This window comes from Schistocerca americana, chromosome 4 (assembly GCF_021461395.2).
Source record: "Schistocerca americana isolate TAMUIC-IGC-003095 chromosome 4, iqSchAmer2.1, whole genome shotgun sequence".
In the NCBI taxonomy this organism is placed as follows: Eukaryota; Metazoa; Arthropoda; class Insecta; order Orthoptera; family Acrididae; genus Schistocerca; species Schistocerca americana.
This window is the reverse complement of record NC_060122.1, coordinates 241,350,381-241,365,325: the sequence shown is the minus strand read 5'-3', so window position 1 is coordinate 241,365,325 and position 14,945 is coordinate 241,350,381. Positions and strand designations below refer to the sequence as shown.

General features: G+C 41.1%; 1 protein-coding gene across 1 annotated transcript in view; it reads left to right on the top strand.

Annotated features, from left to right (window-relative positions):
• The first annotated feature begins 9,995 nt into the window (after positions 1-9,995).
• Positions 9,996-14,945, top strand: part of LOC124613376 (peptide transporter family 1-like) — a 189,164-nt gene continuing 184,214 nt past the window's right edge. Inside the window, exon 1 of the mRNA XM_047142077.1 lies at positions 9,996-10,436. Within this exon, the coding sequence (XP_046998033.1) occupies positions 9,996-10,436 (441 nt within the window). The remainder of the gene's footprint in view (positions 10,437-14,945) is intronic.

The window sequence follows — 14,945 nt, the reverse complement described above, 5'->3', positions numbered from 1 at the left end:
ATTCAGGAAATATTCCACTGATAAACTACTGGTTACACAGATAGCTTAATATGTTACTTAACTCAGAATCACATTCTTTAATTAGCTTTGTTGATATTTCATTATACCCACTAGGTGTTTTTGATTTTAAAGATTTTATGATGGACATTATTTCTGCTGGGGTAGTGAGGGTCAAATTCATATTATGGAAGTTACTTGAAATGTCTGGTCTGAGGTATTCCATAGCAGCATCTACAGAACCTGGCAACTCCATCTTTTCAGTAACAGTTATAAAAGTTTGTTAAAAAGTTCTGCAACACTATACATATCTGTCACCAATGTATCATTTGCTCTTAATGCTATTTGTCCCTCTTTATGTCTGATTCTACCGGTCTCCTCCTTTACTATATTCCCATATTGTCTTTATTTTGTTATCTGATATGACTATCTTTTCCTTGTAATATGTTTGCTTTGATGTCCGCATTACAGTCTTTAATATTTTGCAGTATTTCTTGTAATGTGCTATAGCATCAACATCAGAATTGTTTCGGATTGACAGATACAGTTTTCTTTTTGTTTTACAAGATATCCCTATTCCTTGAGTAATCCATGGCTTCTTTGTAGACTTTTCTCTAGCCTTGGTAAGTTTTTGGGGAAAACAGTGTTCGAATAAGGTAAGCACTTTATTAGCTAAAGTGTTATATTTTTCATTCATGCCATGAGCACTGTAAACATCAGTCCAGTGAAAGCCTCTGAGGAGTGTCCTAAAATGATCAATTTTTGGGTCATTGATTACCCTTTTGAGCTCAAATTTAACAGATTTTATATCCTGTTCAGTATGAACATTTAACAGAAGGAACTGCATGTCATGATCTGAGAGGCCATTGACTATTGGTTTTGTAATATAATTTTGTTCATTGGACTTTTCTATAAAGATATTATCAATGGCTGTTTGTGAGCAATTGGCTACCCTAGTGGGGAACTTTACAGTGGGAATTAAGTTGAATGATAGTGTTACTAACTCAGATAAGTTCTTATTGGGAGAGTCTTTAAGGAAGTCTACAGTGAAATCACCAGCTACCACTGTTTCATTGTTTTTGGTTGTTAAATGGTCCAGTACAGCTTCAAGGTGATTTACAAGCAGATTAAAGTTACCTGCAGGTGCTCGATATACACTTAATATTATGAAGGATTTTTTGTGAAATTCTACTTCTGTTGCACATGCTTCCATATGCTGTTCTAGGCAAAAATTATGAATGTCTATATTCTTAAATTTATGACAGTTCCTGATGACTGTGGCAACCCCTCCTTTCTCCATTTCTGATCTACAAAAGTGAGATGCTAACCTAAACCCTGTAACACTTAAAAGTTCTATGCCAGTGGTCGCATGATGTTCAGAGAGGCAGATTATGTCAGCTGGGATTGAAGACTAATTCATCTATGCAGATAATTAATTGATTATACACTCCTGGAAATTGAAATAAGAACACCGTGAATTCATTGTCCCAGGAAGGGGAAACTTTATTGACACATTCCTGGGGTCAGATACATCACATGATCACACTGACAGAACCACAGGCACATAGACACAGGCAACAGAGCATGCACAATGTCGGCACTAGTACAGTGTATATCCACCTTTCGCAGCAATGCAGGCTGCTATTCTCCCATGGAGACGACCGTAGAGATGCTGGATGTAGTCCTGTGGAACGGCTTGCCATGCCATTTCCACCTGGCGCCTCAGTTGGACCAGCGTTCGTGCTGGACGTGCAGACCGCGTGAGACGACGCTTCATCCAGTCCCAAACATGCTCAATGGGGGACAGATCCGGAGATCTTGCTGGCCAGGGTAGTTGACTTACACCTTCTAGAGCACGTTGGGTGGCACGGGATACATGCGGACGTGCATTGTCCTGTTGGAATAGCAAGTTCCCTTGCCGGTCTAGGAATGGTAGAACGATGGGTTCGATGACGGTTTGGATGTACCGTGCACTATTCAGTGTCCCCTCGACGATCACCAGTGGTGTACGGCCAGTGTAGGAGATCACTCCCCACACCATGATGCCGGGTGTTGGCCCTGTGTGCCTCGGTCGTATGCAGTCCTGATTGTGGCGCTCACCTGCACGGCGCCAAACACACATACGACCATCATTGGCACCAAGGCAGAAGCGACTCTCATCGCTGAAGACGACACGTCTCCATTCGTCCCTCCATTGACGCCTGTCGCGACACCACTGGAGGCGGGCTGCACGATGTTGGGGCGTGAGCGGAAGACGGCCTAACGGTGTGCGGGACCGTAGCCCAGGTTCATGGAGACGGTTGCGAATGGTGCTCGCCGATACCCCAGGAGCAACAGTGTCCCTAATTTGCTGGGAAGTGGCGGTGCGGTCCCCTACGGCACTGCGTAGGATCCTACGGTCTTGGCGTGCATCCGTGCGTCGCTGCGGTCCGGTCCCAGGTCGACGGGCACGTGCACCTTCCGCCGACCACTGGCGACAACATCGATGTACTGTGGACACCTCACGCCCCACGTGTTGAGCAATTCGGCGGTACGTCCACCCGGCCTCCCGCATGCCCACTATACGCCCTCGCTCAAAGTCCGTCAACTGCACATACGGTTCACGTCCACGCTGTCGCGGCATGCTACCAGTGTTAAAGACTGCGATGGAGCTCCGTATGCCACGGCAAACTGGCTGACACTGACGGCGGCGGTGCACAAATGCTGCGCAGCTAGCGCCATTCGACGGCCAACACCGCGGTTCCTAGTGTGTCCGCTGTGCCGTGCGTGTGATCATTGCTTGTACAGCCTTCTCGCAGTGTCCGGAGCAAGTATGGTGGGTCTGACACACCAGTGTCAATGTGTTCTTTTTTCCATTTCCAGGAGTGTATATAAAAACAAAGATGAGGTGACTTACCGAACGAAAGCGCTGGCAGGTTGATTGACACACAAACATACACACAAAATTCAAGCTTTCGCAACAAACTGTTGCCTCATCAGGAAAGAGGAAAGGAGAGGGAAAGACGAAAGGAAGTGGGTTTTATGGGAGAGGGTAAGAAGTCATTCCAATCCCAGGAGCGGAAAGACTTACCTTAGGGGGAAAAAAGGACAGGTATACACTCGCACACACACACACACATATCCATCCACACATACAGACACAAGCAAACATATTTAAAGACAAAGAGTTTGGGCAGAGATGTCAGTCGAGGCGGAAGTGTAGAGGCAAAGAAGTTTTTGAAAGACAGGTGAGGTATGAGCGGCGGCAACTTGAAATTAGCGGAGATTGAGCTCTGGCGGATAACGAGAAGAGAGGATATACTGAAGGGCAAGTTCCCATCTCCAGAGTTCGGATAGGTTGGTGTTGGTGGGAAGTATCCAGATAACCCGGACGGTGTAACACTGTGCCAAGATGTGCTGGCTGTGCACCAAGGCATGTTTAGCCACAGGGTGATCCTCATTACCAACAAACACTGTCTGCCTGTGTCCATTCATGCGAATGGACAGTTTGTTGGTGGTCATTCCCACATAGAATGCATCACAGTGTAGGCAGGTCAGTTGGTAAATCACGTGGGTGCTTTCACACGTGGCTCTGCCTTTGATCGTGTACACCTTCCGGGTTACAGGACTGGAGTAGGTGGTGGTGGGAGGGTGCATGGGACAGGTTTTGCACCAGGGGCGGTTACAAGGATAGGAGCCAGAGGGTAGGGAAGGTGGTTTGGGGATTTCATAGGGATGAACTAACAGGTTACGAAGGTTAGGTGGACGGCGGAAAGACACTCTTGGCGGAGTGGGGAGGATTTCATGAAGGATGGATCTCATTTCCGGGCAGGATTTGAGGAAGTCGTATACCTGCTGGAGAGCCACATTCAGAGTCTGGTCCAGTCCCGGAAAGTATCCTGTCACAAGTGGGGCACTCTTGTGGTTCTTCTGTGGGGGATTCTGGGTTTGAGGGGATGAGGAAGCGGCTCTGGTTATTTGCTTCTGTACCAGGTCAGGAGGGTAGTTGCGGGATGTGAAAGCTGTTGTCAGGTTGTTGGTGTAATGATTCAGGGATTCCGGACTGGAGCAGATTCATTTGTCACGAAGACCTAGGCTGTAGGGAAGGGACCGTTTGATGTGGAATGGGTGGCAGCTGTCATAATGGAGGTACTGTTGCTTGTTGGTGGGTTTGATGTGGACGGACGTGTGAAGTTGGCCATTGGACAGGTGGAGGTCAACGTCAAGGAAAGTGGCATGGGATTTGGAGTAGGACCAGGTGAATCTGATGGAACCAAAGGAGTTGAGGTTGGAGAGGAAATTCTGGAGTTCTTCTTCACTGTGAGTCCAGATCATGAAGATGTCATCAATAAATCTGTACCAAACTTTGGGTTGGCAGACCTGAGTAACCAAGAATGCTTCCTCTAAGCGACCCATGAGTAGGTTGGCGTACGAGGGGGCCATCCTGGTACCCATGGCTGTTCCCTTTAATTGTTGGTATGTCTGGCCTTCAAAAGTGAAGAAGTTGTGGGTCAGGATGAAGCTGGCTGAGGTAATGAGGAAAGAGGTTTTAGGTAGGGTGGCAGGTGATCGGCGTGAAAGGAAGTGCTCCATCGCAGCGAGGCCCTGGACGTGCGGAATATTTGTGTATAAGGAAGTGGCATCAATGGTTACAAGGATGGTTTCCGGGGGTAACAGATAGGGTAAAGATTCCAGGCGTTCAAGGAAGTGGTTGGTGTCTTTGATGAAGGATGGGAGACTGCATGTAATGGGTTGAAGGTGTTGATCTAATTGATTAATTTTGTTTCTCAGTCCTCGAATATTTTGATGCAATAACGGTAGCTGACATTTCACATTGACTGAGTTAAAATTGGGTAGAGTTAAAATATCTGCTGACTGTTTAAAATTCTTAACCAATGGCTGTTTATGCTGATGTAATAAGCTAGAATTATGTTTTTCGGGTTCTTTCTCAAACTGAAGGTTTGTCTCAGTCCTAACCATTTATAAAATTTGGTTACTTTCTGTCCTCGCTACCCTAAAAATGTTTTTTTTTTTCTGAACCCTATAACCACTGGTATTTTATCACTCATGACAATTCCTGCCTCCTTTAACTTTCCTGCTATTTTCCCAGCCACTTTACCCTTCCCCTTCCTGTTAAGGTGAAGGCCATGCCTAGTATAATCCCATTTATTGAGAGAATCAACAGGAACCACACCAATGTATGACCCTGCACAAGACATAAGCAACCATTCCAACTCCAAATTAACTCTCTTGACAGAAGAGTTCAAATGAGGTCGGTCATGGCGCCCAAGAACAGATACAAACTCCAACACTAGTATGCTTCGATGCTGATGCAATCTTTGCCAGGTCACACTCTATACTGTACCCAGGATCTCTGTCAATACTGTTACCTGACCCACCCACTATAACCACGGTGTCTTCCGTAGTGTAATATCTGCAAAGTGATCCTAAATCCTCTGTCACCTGCTCCAGACCAGCACTAGGTTTTAAAAAATTGGTGACCTGGTAATCTGATCCTAGTTCATCCTGCAAAAGTTGGCCAACACTTCTGCCATGGTAACTACCTAACAACAACACTTTCTTTTTCTTTACTGTTTTCCCTACATCCTTACTTTTCAATTTGCTGCTGAAAGTTTGTTGTGCCCTGTGTACATCTGCAACTGCTTGAGGCTCACCAGCTTCTAGCTGAAGCAACAGGTCAAATCTATTTTCCACATTCACCATGAAACTGTCAGACAAAGTTCTAGGCCTGTTCCTCCTGTTGCCTGTTGCCACTTCCCACCTCTCTTTACTCTTCTCCTTCCTTAACTTGTCAAGATCTGTTTCATAATACTATCACAGTAATATTAGATATTATTAATAAAGAAATATTAATGAGCAACTTTGTTTGTGTCATGTAAATACAATTTGTTTGTTCAATACAACATATGCAATTAATTACAACATGTAATCGCAAGACTGTATGGAGCATCTATTTCTACAATTTGTTTGTAGAGGTATGTAGCAAACAATTCATTATCCACATCACCTTCCCCCTTTCCATTCCCCATCTCTCTGAGTGTCAACCATATTTGGGGTTGAAAGGTACATGGCTGCCAACTTTATGTTTTCTTAGAGGCACAGGTTATGTTGGTGGAATACTGAGTGTGTCTGGTATTCTCATGGAGTAACCTGTAAGTAATGTCTCATTGTTAGGGGCTGTCTCTGTATTGATGTAGGGCTCAGCTGGGTTGGAGAACTTACATAATGGCTTTATATCGAACAAGAACTTATTTGCATGAGTGTAAGTCACAGAAAAATAATTGTCACTTTGTAGAATGTTCTTTTGAAATGGCTTGCAGATCTAAGAGTGAAGATGTTGCACAAAGTCTGAGGCTTCAATAATACTGGTTGATGTGATAAAAAACAGTCAAAGTGATTGTCCATACATAAATTCACATGTTGTTTTGTTGATATGTTCTTTGAAAGCTCCCCAGAAGCCTAGATGGACAATAGGGAGGCTGTCAGTCCAATGTTATGTAGCATGGCATCTGAGTGAGGCCTTTAATTTTCTATGGAGGTGTTTCATAAGACCATTTGTGGTGGGATGTCAGGTACAGATCTGAATCTGGTTCATACCAAGCAATGCTGAGAGTGCCTCGAAGAGATATGGCTCGAATTTTTTACCCTGATTGGTAGTGATGTGGAGAGGATTGCTGAAGAGTTGGCTTCATAAAAAAAAGGTCATGGCTACAGTTTCGGCCATTCCATCTTTCGTAGGGTAGATTTCAGACCAGCGAGGGAAATGGTCAATCACTGCCCAGCTGTTTTGATACCCTTCTGAGGGAGGTAAAGTTCCAGTGATGTCGATGTGGACATGCTTGAAGTGTTAAATCAATGGAATGAAAATACTGAGGGAAGCTGTAATGTGCTGAATTATCTTGTTGTGCATTACATTGGCAAACAAATGACTTGCAGTCTTTCTTGATGTTTAGCTAAACAAATGCCTTCCTCACAAGTCATACAACAGCCCTTCCCATTGGATGGGAGAGACTGTGGAGAAAGTTGACTGCTTGTTTGTGAAAATTGAGTTGTGACATACAGGGGGGTGGGTATAAATAATATAATGGAAATTGATTAATAATTGCTGCTTGAATAATTAAAGAAATTAATTGGAAAGAATAACTGAAAGAAACTGGAAGCTACATTTATCCTGGGCGAACTTTAACTGGAAAGAATATAAACAAGGTGGAAGGAGTATATAGAGGGTCTATACAACGGCGATGTACTTGAGGACAATATTATGAAAATGGAAGAGGATGTGGATGAAGATGAAATGGGAGATACGATACTGTGTGAAGAATTTGACATAGCACTGAAAGACCTATGCCAAAAAAAGGCCCCAGGAGTAGACAACATTCCATTAGAACTACTGATAGCCTTGGGAGAGCCAGCCACACCTAAACTCTACATCTGGTGAGCAAGATGTATGACAGGTGAAATACCCTCAGATTTCAAGAAGAATGTAATAATTCCAATCTCAAAGAAAGCAGGTGTCAAAAGCATGAAAATTACTGACCTATTGCTTTAATAAGTCATGGCTGCAAAATACTAACATGAATTCTTTACAGACAAATGGAAAAACTGGTAGAACTGACCTCGGGGAAGATGAGTTTGGATTCTGTAGAAATGTTGGAACATGCAAGGCAATACTGACCCTTTGACTTATCTTAGAAGATAGATTAAAGAAAGACAAACCTATGTTTCTAGCATTTGTAGACTTAAGAGAAAGCTTTTGACAATGTGGACTGAAATGCGCACTTTCAAATTCTGAAGGTGGCAGGGGTAAAATACAGGGAGCAAAAGGCTATTTACAGTTTGTACAGAAACCAGACGGCAGTTACAAGAGTCGAGGGACACGAAAGGGAAGCAGTGATTGAAGAGGGAGTGAGACAGGGTTTTAGCCAATCCCCGATGTTATTCAATCTGTATATTGAGAAAGCAGTAAAGGAAATAAAAGAAAATTTGGAGTAGGAATTAAAATCCATGGAGAAGAATTAAAAACTTTTAAGTGTGCCAATTACATTGTAATTCTGTCAGAGACAGCAAAGAACGTAGAAGAGCAGTTGAATGGAATTCACAGTGTCTTGAAAGGAGGTTATAAGAAGAACATCAACAAAACCAAATTGGGATAATGGAATGTAGTCACATTAAGTCAGGTGCTGCTGAGGAAATTAGATTAGGAAGTGAGCACTTAACAGTTGCATACCAATGGAAGGGGTCAGTAACTGACCCCAACGAAGTTTTTAGGCTAAAACTCCTGTCGTGTTCAGTAGTTTATTTAGCAAACACATGACATTTATTGTAATTATAATTGCTACAATTGACAATAAGAACAGCTTTTGGTTTACACTCATTGTTGAGTTATAGCGATTGTTATAACTGAAGGTGTAGCAGTTCAACAATCACTACTCGCAGTCAACCGGTAAACAGTGTGGTGAGTGGAAGGTAATATCTTTGTGGCATTTGACAGAATGTACAAGAAGATGAAACTGACAGATAACGAAATTAGAAATTTGCTTGAGAGTTCAGGCAATGAATTTAGTGGTGAACTATACGAAAGCTCAAGCAGTGAAACTGAAGATGTAGTCATGGAAATTCCAGATCAAGTAGTTTCTGACAGCAGCGAGTTGGATGAAAGTGAACAGGGTAAGTATTGATTTTTATTACTTTTTGCAGATATTTTGGAGTATATTAGGATGTGTGTCTCAGTAGAGTGCTTAGTTCACAAGTGTTCAGGTCTGTTTTCATGTTTTTAAAGATATTCAACCAACAAGAAGACGACCCAGGCCGAAAGCACAAATTAATTAACTTGAAAAAGACATGGTGGCCCCATCAAGTATGATATGGAAGAGATGCTCTTACATAAATCAAAGGAGGAGGTCTGTTGCTAACGTAATGAGAACCCCGAAAGTAACAAAGCCAGGGATAAAACCTGATACACCAGGTAAAGCTTTTCTCATGTACTTCGATAAAGCTTTTCTCATGTACTTCGATGATAACATCCTGGATACCATTTTGATGTGTACCAATCAAAAGGTTGGAAATCTTAGGGAATCATCTGAAGATATATTCATAAAAAATTCGAAAGCGTTTGAAAGGAAAGAAATTGTGTCAGCAATTGGAATTCTATTGAACTGTGGAGTCCATAGACAGAACAAGGACAGTTTACGTGATATATTTAGTAAAGAAAACTTTACGATGTACCGAGCTTCATTTTCGGAGCATAGTTTGAGGCTCTTACTGAAGTGCTTGCGTTTTGATGATGCTCTAACTCGAGCAGCTAGAAAACAGACCGACAAATTTGCTCCAATCAGGGATATATGGAACGTGATAGTTAGTAAATTTACTGAGTTTTATAATCCTAGTGAGTCAGTCATAGTTGATGAAGAACTTGTGACCCTCCATGGGTGATGCCCATTCAGGCTATATATTCCAACAAAACCAGGAAAATATGGAATAAGGGTGAACCTGTTATGTGATTCAGATACGAAATACTGCTTCGCTGCGGATTCCTACACTCGAAAGCATGCTAGTGAGAAGAACCATAACAGTGGCCCTGAAATAGTTAGAAGATTGATTGAAATGTCTAACTTGAAACAATCTGGACGAAATGTTACCATGGACAGTAAGTTCACTACCGTTCCACTCGCATCTGATCTTTTGAAAGAGAAAATAACTACAGTTGGTACTATTCGAAGTGACAAACGCAATGTTCCTACAGAACTCCGTCCTGTTTCTCTAAAAAAAGCTACACCGGGAACAATCCGATTTGCCTTTAGTGATGATGCCACTTTAGTCAGTTACGTGCCTAAGAGAGGAAAGGTTGTTACAGTATTGTCAACCCAACGTCATGATATGACTGTGACAGAAGAGAAGCCAGACATCATCCTATCTACAATTGTACAAAGTCAGGAGTGGATACATTCGATAAGTGTGTAAGAACGTACAGCTGCCGTCGAGCAATGCATAGATGGCCAATGGCGGTGTTTTTCAACTTGATTGACATTGCAGCATACAATTCATATGTTGTATTTCAAGATACACACAAGGAACGGACAAAGAATTACCTGACAAAGAGTTCTGGAAGAAATAAGTACCTGAAAGATCTTGCTCGTGAACTTTGTGACCTCAACATGAAAAGACACGCTCAAAATGCTGTAGGCCTACTCTCAAAATACACTACAGCATTATCAACTTTTGGGTATGGGTGTAATCAAAATCAAGGTGCTGTGAGCAGAGGAAACAACGTTATGGAGCCGCGATGGAAAGTAACACGTGCAGCTGTGCATAATCTGCCAAAGAAAGGACGCTGTTACTTATGCGCCAGAAGCAAAGACCGTAAGTACATGAAGGCTTGCACTTCTTCCAGGAAGTGTATCTGCCCTGCTCACACCAAGAAAGAAGAAGTAGTTCGTATTGTAAAGTGTTCTGAATGTGAATCTGAGTAATCCTTGTAATTGTGAAATTAATACAAATAAATGTAAAAAAACTATTTATTTTTTACTAAAATGTCCCAGAAACCCTTTCCCAGTAACAATAATCAACATTCTTCTAATCTGCCAAAATTATGGAAATACATAAGTAATGTGATTTGTCCTAGACAGAGAATGTGTGATGGTTGTGGGGTCAGTCACTGACCCCTCCCATTGGTGTTGGCCAGTGCAACATACAGCATTGGTATGCAACTGTTAAGGTAGTAAATGAGTTTTGCTATCTGGGGAGCAAAATAATTAATGATGGTCAAAGTAGAGAGAATATAAAATGTAGACTGGCTCTGGCAAGGAAAGCGTTTTTGAAGAAAAGAAATTTGTTAACATCAAGTATAGATTAAGTGTCAGGAAGTCTTTTCTGAAAGTATTTGTATGGAGTGTGGCCATGTATGGAAGCAAAACATGGGCATTGAATAGTTTAGACAAGAGGAGAATAGAAGCTTTCAAAATGTGGTGCTATAGAAGGATGCAGAAGATTAGATGGGAAGATCAGGTAACTGATGAGGACGTGCTGAATAGAATTGGGGAGAAGAGGAATTTGTGGCACCAAGGGAGGCCAAGAGACTAAGCAGAGGGAGGGGAAAAATCATAGAGGGAGACCAAGAGATGAATACACTAAACAGATTCAGAAGGATGGAGGTTGCAGTAGTTACTCGGAGATGAAGCAGCTTGCAAGGGATAGAGTAGCATGGAGAGCTGCATCATACCAGTCTCTGGACTGGAGACAACAACAACAACAACATCAACAGACCTTCAATGTCAGTACATTTAAGATCAATATTCTTATTTAAAGTTATGTACTACTTCTCAATAGTTCCATTGTGCGTAGAGCTGATTATGACAGTACTGTTACCGGATTACCCCTCTGCTGCTCACACAAAATCCTCTTGTCTGCATTGAACCTCCTGATGCAGGATTCTTGGTGCGGATGAAATGTTGAAGAGACAGGGTTATTGACATAAATATGTATAAATAAACTTGGTCTTCCTAATAATTTTTATAACACTTTTTAATATATGGTTGGAATACACATTTTCGAACAATACTGGCACGCCGGAGCTCGTCATACATCCGCTTGCTAACACTTATAGAGACAAACAGGTGAATATACAGAAATTAATCAATTGAAGAATGTATCTCTCCTTTTTTTTGTTTTGTATCACAACATTATCGCTGGCTCAAAGTAACTTGTTACTTTACCATTGATTATATATGGCTTACATGTACAAAAGGAAAAGAATGAAGGAAAAAAGAAAAAAAAAATGTATGATCCGTTATAATTGCTGTCCACCATGCACTGTTGTCATACAGAGGTGCACAGTGTCTGAGCTTATTTCTCTTTTTGAGGGTTGATAAACCTGGCTGATATGGGCATAGCCTTCATTTTCAGCCATTAGAGTTATCCGGCATGGTTATTAATTTGTTTTGGCATGTCAGCTTCTTTTAACACACACATACATAAGTTTTCTTTCATAACAAAGTATTTGCTGTAACCGCATAGTCCCATTGTTGTCAGGCATTACCTGCCCCGTGTTTAGCTTGCGAAGCATGCGTGTGCAGCTCAACGTCCATCCCAGCTCGCTCTCACATGTTTAGTACAAAGCCAGTGTGTCTGTGTCGTGCATTTACAGTAGCTTTCACTGCACAGATTTGTCCTTTGGGAAATCTTTGATACGGTGATTTACACATCAGTGGCCTGAGGAATTTATTTCACCTCGTCACTTTCACTTATTCAGTGGGGACACCAGATGTACATCTGACATCTGTCAGCAAGGTGAGTTTCTTGCCACTTTTACGACATTGTAGGGCACAGAAAATTCACGTTTTTACAACATTGTTGAGCACAGAAAATTCATCTTACACGAAGTATTGTCATCTTTAGTTTATCACATGCACACCCAAGTATATGACACGCACACTTAACACTTTGCAGCCAAGTTTTGTATGTTTTTGCACTTTGTTTTTGAGTGTTTGTGATGCAGTTGCATTACGTAAAGTTTCTGTAGTGTCCTTTCCACATACTATACCCATAACATAAAAAAATACAAATACAGTTACAAAATACACTTATCCTGTTCATTTAATGAGATGCCATTATCATCGATTATATACATTATAGTCTGCTTGTCATTTTTGTTTTGCATTTTGTTAAATTACATTTTTGCTACAGTGTTCAATTCCAATTGTATGAGTACTCTTTTTACTTTTGTTTGGTTTTACAGTCTTTACATAACATACATATACCAATAGATTCTGTTTGCCTTTATGGCATAAACTGACATACATATCATTTCAATATACTTCTAGTTGGAGCATATTTATCAATTACAAAGAATTAAGGAAGTAAACAATAGCTGCTACAATAGACACTACATGCCAATCAGATAACTACGCATGGCCTCGCCTCTCTAGCTTTGTCCAGGAAAGATCTACACACTACAGAGTTGAGGAAATTCCATGGAAAGGCATTTATGGACTCAGTTATGTCTCATTACTAGACTTAACTGCGATCCCAAGAACAAAATAGTTTGTTGTTTATAAAAAAAACTCAAATCTGACAGTACCAATCATATCAAACACTTATTCAGTGTTAAAAAAGTACAGCTCAGTATTTACTAGTTATGTTCATTGTATAAAGGATAACCGTTTCATATGCTGAGGTATAAAGAGCTGTATCGTCAATACGGAATGTTATGTACAATGAGCATAAAACAGTGTTTACATAAGTAACACACATGCAAAAAAAAGGTTCAATGGAAATCAAGTGTTTGATGCTTTCATGGGTAATCAATGCTCACAATAGTTAGGCTTAGACCCCTTGATTATTTGGTAGTGCTCAACCTTAGTTCAGCATTGTGATATATGATGCACTGAAACTGTTTTCTTGTTCACATACTTTCACACTATCACATTCATACATATCATAAACTTATATCTATATTTATCTTGAGGTGTGGTCCTTTGTACCTAACACTCTACAAGCATTTATGTTTCTTCAGTCTTAAATGAAGCAGGCAAAAAGGAATACAAACGTCTCAAAAATGAGATCGACAGGAAGTGCAAAATGGCTAAGTAGAGATGGCTATAGGATAAATATAAGGCTGTAGAGGCTTATCTCACTAGGGGTAAGATAGATACTGCCTACAGGAAAATTAAAGAGACCTTTGGAGAAAAGAGAACCACTTGTATGAATATCAAGAGCTCAGATGGAAACCCAGTTCTAAGCAAAGAAGGGAAAGCAGGCAGGTGAAAGGAGTATATAGAGGGTCTATACAAGGGTGATGTACTTGAGGACAATATTATGGAAATGGAAGAGGATGTAGATGAAGATGAAATGGGAGATATGATACTGAGTGAAGAGTTTGACAGAGCACTGAAAGACCTGAGTCAAAACAAAGCCTTGGGAGTAGACAACATTCCATTAGAACTACTGACAGCCTTGGGAGAGCCAGTCCTGACAAAACTCTACCATCTGGTGAGCGAGATGTATGAGACAGGCGAAATAACCTCAGACGTCAAGAAAAATATAATATATCCAATCCCAAAGAAAGCAGGTGTTCACAGATGTGAAAATTACCAAACTATCATTTTAATAAGTCACAGCTGCAAAATACTAACACGAATTCTTTACAGACGAATGGAAAAACTGGTAGAAGCCGATGATCAGTTTGGATTCCGTAGAAATATTGGAACACATGAGGCAGTACTGACCCTACGACTTATCTTAGAAGATAGATTAAGGGAGGGCAAACCTACGTTTCTAGCATTTGTAGACTTACCGAAACCTTTTGACAATATTGACTGGAATACTCTCTTTCAAATTCTGAAGGTGGCAGGTGTAAAATACAGGAAGCGAAAGGCTACAATTTGTACAGAAAGCAGGTGGCAATTATAAGAGTCGAGGGACATGAAAGGGAAGCAGTGGTTGGGAAGGGAGTGAGACATGGTTGTAGCTTCTCCCCAATGTTATTCAATCTGTATATTGAGCAAGCAGCACAGGAAACAAAAGAAAATTTGGAGTGTGTATTAAAATCCATGGAGAAGAAATAAAAACGTTGAGGTTCGCCGATGACATTGTAATTATGTCAGAGACAGCAAAGGACTTGGAAGAGCAGTTGAACGGAATGGACAGTGTCTTGAAAGGAGGGTATAAGATGAACATCAACAAAAGCAAAATGAGGATAATGGAATATAGTCTAATTAAGTCAGGTGATGCTGAGGGAATTGGATTAGGAAATGAGACACTTAAAGTAGTAAAGAAGTTTTGGTATTTGGGGAGCAAAGTAACTGATGATGGTCGAAGTAGAGAGGATATAAAATGTAGACTGGCAACGTCAAGGAAAGCGTTTCTGAAGAAGAGAAATTTTTTAACATAGAGTATAGATTTAAGAGTCAGGAAGTTGTTTCTGAAAGTATTTGTATGGAGTGTAGCCATGT